We start from the raw sequence: 6,913 nt of genomic DNA, 5'->3' as shown, positions 1-6,913 counted from the left end.
GAGCATTTGAGGAGGTTGCATTTAGCAACAACCTTGCTGGGGGAAGAGGGAAGGTCCAAAAGCATGGCCTTTTTCATTCCCTTTAAATTTTAAGATGTTGTAAAACATGAAAATAACTTGAAAGGCAGTAGCCCCGTTTTATTAATAGCAAGTATTTATTAGCCTCCTTGATTTACAGTATGTTTCTGAAAGTCATCAGTCCATCACATTCTTCAGCACGGGGGCTGAGTTGTTTGTCTTGGTCAACACAATATGGAATATAGATCGGAATATGAGAAGCCAAATACAACCTTCATTTTGCATGCACATACCCCACCAACGGGAGGCCCGTAAATGAATCCTGTATAGCCCTTAGACACATGCATTCGCAGACATTGGGGGAGAGGTGGGAGCTTCTGTACATCGCCACCGGAAATGCGGAGGATCATGGAAATCGCCAGGGAAGAGCCATCAGGGCAACAGCAACCTCAGAAAGCGTCAAGGCGCACGCTCCCCAGCCACCAAAAAAAAAGGTGGAAACCCACCTCGTGATCTTGCTTCTGAGTTTTGACATGGAAAGCTATCTGTCCATCCATCCACCTCACTGCAGTATTTGACTGATGGTTACACAGCAAATGGCACAGACACCTCCACCCGCCCGTTATCATCCCTGTTTTCCAAATTTCTCCTTTCCCACCCACGCCGTGGGGTTTTGCCCGTCCAGCTGTCTGCCCACACCACCTCTGCCCATCGCCGCGGCACGCGAGCGCCTGCCCGTTGGAGCTGCGGCCCAGCCAGCCCTTCCCGGGGATCACATCGTGCTCATTACGGGAGGCCAGACGAAATTAAATTGGGGCCCACTGCTTCTGCCATCTGAACTTCATCACCGCTAAAGACGCAATAAAAGTAATAGCAACAACGAACAAGCCTCTACCAGATGTGTAACTCTATCCAGTGAGATTAAGGAATAAGGGCCATATTCGAGGGGGTTTTGGGGTTTTTTGTTGTGTTCCCTCCCCTCTCAACTCCATCTTTCCTTGGGAATAATTGATTATTTGGACCCCTGCAGAAAATGAATGGTAAGAGAGTGACTTCTGGGGGGGAGAGGAGGTTCAGGGAGCATTGGGATGGAGGAGCAACAAGGTTTTATCGACTTAAAGCACACAAAATACAACTGAATGATGATGCCTAATCATGCCTGAAATGGGAAAAACTAAGGGGGAAGCAGAAAAAAAAAGAAGCAAGTGAGGCATCACTCTCATTCAGGGGGGGTTGTTCGGCTCGCTCCTCGATAATAATTTAGAGTGGGATCACACAAAATATCACAGCAGAGCAGGGAGCCCTGGAAAGGCAGCTACGTTCAGTAGGTCCTCCACCTCACTGCCAAAAATCTGCAGGTAAAGGCTCACCCCCGGGTTCTGCTGGCTTCCAGAGAGCTCAAATGCACCCAGCAACGGAAAAAGCGAGACGTCAAACCAGAAGTACCAGGCAACCAGCGTATTTGGTAAAATAACCTCCAGTAGTAGCTGGGAGTGTAGCTGGGAATCCCATTCCTGGGTTTTTTAGATCTGTTCTCAGATCCCTTCCGGAGAGACAGCGCTCGATGACTGACCTCCAACACATTTCGCTTCACCCCTCTCTTCTCGCCTTGTAAAAGCCCATGGCCCACACGCATCACGAATCCAAAATATGAATTATTTCAAAAGCAAAATTTAAGTTAGACTTCACAAAAGACTTGACCTTTGCTGCATCTTAGTGTCATGGAAGTGTGCTTAGAAATAAAATACAGCACAGCCAAGTCACCTTCAAGTTTGAAAGCAGGTTTTAAAACCCAAAAAACATCAAAGCTGAGCTAGCTAATTCCCAGGTATCTTGCTTTTCTTTTGTTTATTAAAAAGTACAAAACTTTAGGAGCTTCAGCTTTTTATAAAGACAAAAGGTACTTCATTTTTTAACTCTGATGTGCAGGCTGACACAGTGGGAGTAGGCTAAAACACAAAATCCCTAGGAATATCGCGCCTCTTGCACGAAAACCAGAACAACCTCCAGCTTTGAGGCCAACAGGTTTCCAGTTCTTCCCTCCGAGCAAACCCTCAACTCCTGTTAATTGGCAGAAACTCATTAAAGCCACTGTAACACCATGGCTGGCAATCCTCCGCGAACCCAGAACAGAGCAAGGGCCTTTGCAGCAGCCAAATCCTGGCCAGATGAAAAAAAAAAGGATCCTAACGACACCCCCTAATTAAAGACCCCTAATTAAAGCCTGCAGCAGCCCAGGTCACACCAGGTAGTGGTGGAAAAACCTCATGTCTCCACCAAAAACCTCACACTGGGGCTGCCTTGTCCCTTCCCAAGGACTGGGCCCGCAGCAGCAGAGAGGAGGCCCCAGCACTCGTGGCACGGTCGTTATGCGCGGCGGCAATTTAAGGCAACACAGAAATTCTGCAGATGTTTTAAAGTCCTACGGGTTGGGGAGGGTTAACACCTGTATCAAAAAATATAGATATATACATTTTAAGGACTATTTCACTTTACCTTCAACGCTTCCCAAAAGGAGGGGTAGAACGTTTCCGCTCTCTGGCGCTGAGCTAGGCCGTGGCCGGAGAAAGCGGAGCGCATGGCGCTTGTTCCACCAGGAAGCACAACCAGCTGTCCCAAAAATCATCTATGCACTGAGCTTTGCCCGTGCTCAGACAAAATAAGGGTCAAGACAACCCCCCTCAGAACTGGGCAGCACACCGAAAACCCTTCTAAACCCTTCCCAGCTGCCCTTTGTTATAAAGATTGCAGGCCTGCTGTAGATGTGTACCAGGTGATCCCTGGGTTGGGTTTTGGAGGAATTAATAACTCCATTAGCCCCGATGTGACACAGCTGCCCAGTGAGGCGATACCCCAGGGCACGAGCAGGGTGCCAGTAGGTAATGGGAGCTGCCACCTCCTCACCAGCGGTGTGTTTGCAGTCAATGGGATGCTCGGTACAACAGGATTCACCCCTCCAAGACTCAAAAAAAAAAGCTCAAAAAACCCTTATAAGCAGACACAGAGGTGGTAGCACAGGCTGGGATAGGAAGAACCTTTTAAAAACATCTCCTAATGATAAAAAAAAGCTTAGGGTGTGTGCAGACTTTTCAGTAACTGGACCTCACAGACCAAATTGCCTTCAAAGACGCAGCAATGGCTCCCTTTGGGTCAACCCATGGCCATGGGCCCAAGTCCCCCCGGGCCCTCGGCTTCACCCTACAGCCACGTGCGGAGGGGCTTCTGCCCCCTGCCCCAGCCCTTCGCGGAGTTCTACGGTATGGAAGTGTCCATGCTTGTGCTATGCGCCGGCCAACATGAGAACTACAGCCTGGGGTTTTGGGGAAAAAAAAAAAAAAAAAAGAGCAACCACCCATTGAAAACGCAACGTCACTTTCCGCACGGCCGTTTTGGCAGGAGAGAGTCACCCCAGCCGGGTGCCTCACTCAGATTTTAAGAAAGGAGATGGAATAAAACCAGAAGTGAGAGTGAAGCTAACAGACAAAGCGAATAAATCAGCTGGCCCCTGCCCCGCGACTCGGCTCCGTCCCACTGCGACCGGCAGCGGGTGTCCTGGCAGCCCGACACGGCCGGCCAGTGACTCCGCTACCCAGCTGGCTTCTTTCACCAAATAAGGTCCATTCCCGCTCGCCGGCACAGGCATGAGTAGCTACAGCCTATAAATCCCATCGGAGACAGCAGCCGAGCACGCGCTTAACCCATCTTCTGTTCAGCAAAGCACTTGGGCCCCAAATCAGCCAACTCCTCGGGCGGGCGCTCAGCTCCGAGCAAGGGACGAGTGTCACTGGCAAGCCCCAGAATTACACAGTTTAACAGCAGAAATGTAATACGACAGCCGGCATTCATCAAGAGGAGGCGGGCGATGGAGGAGAGTGGGGAGACCCCTCGCTTCGGCACCGCTGAACGCCAACGGGGGTTCGCCCCGACTTGGGGAACCGCGGTCGTAAGCCCGATGCCTTGTCTATCCCTGCGGAAAATGCTCGCCCACTGAGACCGCGCAGCCCCTCGCACCAAAACCAGCCCTGGCTTCTCTTTGTAAACTCAGCACTTGGTTTTCCTCAGCCGGTACAGTAACAGAAAGTCACACCAGCCGCCTGGCCCTTGTTAGCATTCAAAATTAAAGACAGAGCAAACAAAACCTAAAGCTCCAACATTTATTATGGCAATTTCCCACCCACCCACAGACCTACACTCTGGTTTGTTTTATTTTTAATTTGTCACATCGGATGCGCCTTCCGAGAAACGGCACGTCACGGAGATAACCAATAGGCCGGGTTGTCCACGAGAGCAAGGCAGTCTTTTTCGTGGGGAAAGGAGCCGGTCGAAGCCATCGCTACGCCCTTGACCTTGGCAGGTGGGTTTGCTTTTTTTTTTTTTGTTTTTACAAAATAAAAAAAGAACCAACCGAACAAACAAAAAAAAAAAAAAACCAACCCCAAGGAAGTGTTGTACTCTATTACAAAATATAAATACGATAGTCTTGCAGGCAGGAGGAGCCTGGGGAGCGCTGCCTTCGGCCGGTGACTTCTCAAGGCTCTCCCGGGGACGCGGCGAGCCAGCAGAAGAGAGGCCACCTCCGGACACCGAGATGCCGCCGGCCGGTCGCCCCAGCTTCACCTCCTTTCAGAATTTAAGTGCTCTTGAACTTCCATCCGAAAACTGCCAGACATCCGGGGCTCCCTGGGCGCTGCGCCAGCTGGGGGGATACGTCGAACCTACAGAGAGCATGGGGACAGAGGAGAGAACAGGTGTGACATGCGAGTTATTCTCTTATTTTACTTTTTTTTTCTCTTTTTTGTCTTTTTTTTTTTTAACAACTAGGACACCCAACTGTCGCAAAGGGACACGGCGGGACGGAGCCCTTCCTCCTCTCAGGCCACATTCTCGCGTCCGGCATCGCCCAGCACCACGCAGGAACCACAGGGATCATTTAGGAGAAAAAAACTCCCGGTCTTTACTGAGAATCCCGCGCTGTGCCAGGAGCTCTGTTTGGGCAAGGACCAAGCCAGCCTGTCTGAAAATTTCCTCCTATTCTTTCCCAAAACCCCTGGGGCGTCCGGGTGCCAAAGACCCTCTCAAAGCCGTCGGTACTGTTAACACACCAAGCAGCGGGTGGTTGATGGAGGACCTTCCCCAACCCACGACACGTTGGATATCGCACGGCGTGCGAGTGCACGCCGCAGCGGAGAAGCTCGAGCTGCGAAGCCCCAGCCCACCCCCGGCAATGCGCATGGGCAACTCGCCATCGATGCTGGTGGCACGGGAGGGGGCTCCGGGACACCAAACGTCCTTGGCTCCACTCACACGGAGAAGGAGAGTGGCTGCGAGCCCCGACTCGAGACTGATCACCAAGCACCGTGCTACCCGAAACGGCCGGCTACGGGCTACGCCGCACGCAATCAGCACGCCCCTCAAAATCCACCTTCGCATCCCGACCGGGGAACCAGTTTCTATGGAAATTGCTTCCTTAATACTTAAGAGAGCAGTTGAAGGGCTACACGCGAGCTGCCGTCAAGACCAAATAAGCAGCTCCTAGGCCAGATCTTCGCCGGCTTTAAACTGGAGTGGCTCCTCCAAAGTCAAGACCACGTTCCCGGTTTCCCCGCCATGGAGGGATCATTGCTGCGGATGCCCGAGCCCAACACGTTTCAAGCTGACGTTAAAGCAGGCTGAGACTTTCAAGAGAGCCAAGTGCACCGGCAGCCATCTTGGCCACGAGCCGTAGTAGCGCAACGCCCCACAAACCGTACCTCAACGCCGAGGGGCACGAAATTGGGGCAGGGAGGGGGTTTCCCCCGTCATGGAGGGGACCGCACACCTGGATGCTCACAGCTTCTTTGAAACCAGGAGCCGAGCATCTGGGCTGGAGGAGCGGCAGCTCTCCGGCAACTCCGGCAAAGAGCCCGCCGGGCAACATCACTCGCCTACTGAAGGACACCATTTGCCACACACCCACTGAAAATGGTTTTTGACCTTTATGGGAGAAAAAAAAAAAAACAACAGAGGGAGGGAGCTAAAAGAGCAGCCGGTATCTCTTTTCTTTTTTGTACAAACTCTGCACTTAGATAAACCCGGAAACCGTATCTCATCAGATACGCCAAAGCCTCCTGAATGTCAGGCAAAGACACGGTATCGCTTATTGCTGTATTTATCTCAGCCCTTGGAAACCAAATAAATACAAAACATCTGTAGTCTAAATTCTGGATCCTGTTTCAGCGCCTTCATTACATTAATCATTCAATTTGGAGGAGATTAAACACTAACGGCAAAGGGGCCTGTGCCATAAAAACGCGCGCCTCCTCGAAAGCTGATGGGCTTTGAGATTTTTAACAAGAGACACTGTTACCCAAATATCGCGCTTATTTATAGACATCTTTTTGCACAGAGAAAAACGGGAAAGTTTCTAGGGAGCGTGGGTCATGCGCGCGGCGGGATGCCAGCGCAGCTCGAGAGCAGACGATGGGGCCTTCGACGCCCATGCCCCAACCCACCCAACAAACTTCACCGGCTTCATCACGCCATTAACTCATCGCCGCCAGCAGAGAAACATCGCGCTAGCGAATTCCCCCCTCAGCGCGTCGTCGTTCGCAAGCCACGCTCTTGCCAGCCAGCTCGGACAACTTCTCCTACAGTGGGAGCCGCTTCTCCCGATGCTCCTCCAAACCATCACCCCAGCCCTGCGTGCGCGGCCACGGGGCAACACCGTGCCCGGCAGCCTTATTACCCTGAAACCCCTACATAAAATGCATCGCTGCGCAATTAAAAATAATAATAATAATAACTGTACGCATTCCAGCTGTTAATCTTGTAGCAGTGCATGGATCTACTTAGGGAGGTATAAATCTGGATACGAAGCCTGTATAAATTATTATTTCATATGTAAAACACAGTATAG

The 6,913-nt window shown here is 51.3% G+C and overlaps 1 protein-coding gene across 4 annotated transcripts in view; it reads right to left on the bottom strand.

The window, feature by feature from the left end:
- Positions 1-4,158: 4,158 nt before the first annotated feature.
- BCL11A (BCL11 transcription factor A) overlaps positions 4,159-6,913 on the bottom strand; it is a 70,850-nt gene continuing 68,095 nt past the window's right edge. For 3 of the 4 annotated variants that reach the window (XM_086744040.1, XM_086744042.1, XM_086744045.1), the window contains one exon: positions 4,159-4,733. In XM_086744040.1, the coding sequence (XP_086600166.1) occupies positions 4,632-4,733 (102 nt within the window). In that variant the 3' untranslated portion in view covers positions 4,159-4,631. The remainder of the gene's footprint in view (positions 4,734-6,913) is intronic. The other variant, XM_086744038.1, reaches the window with a different exon arrangement.

The sequence above is a fragment of the Chlamydotis macqueenii genome, chromosome 3 (assembly GCF_036417535.1).
Source record: "Chlamydotis macqueenii isolate bChlMac1 chromosome 3, bChlMac1.mat, whole genome shotgun sequence".
Classification (NCBI taxonomy): Eukaryota; Metazoa; Chordata; class Aves; order Otidiformes; family Otididae; genus Chlamydotis; species Chlamydotis macqueenii.
The sequence above is the reverse complement of the archived record's forward strand: the minus strand, read 5'-3'. Positions and strand labels throughout refer to the sequence as shown.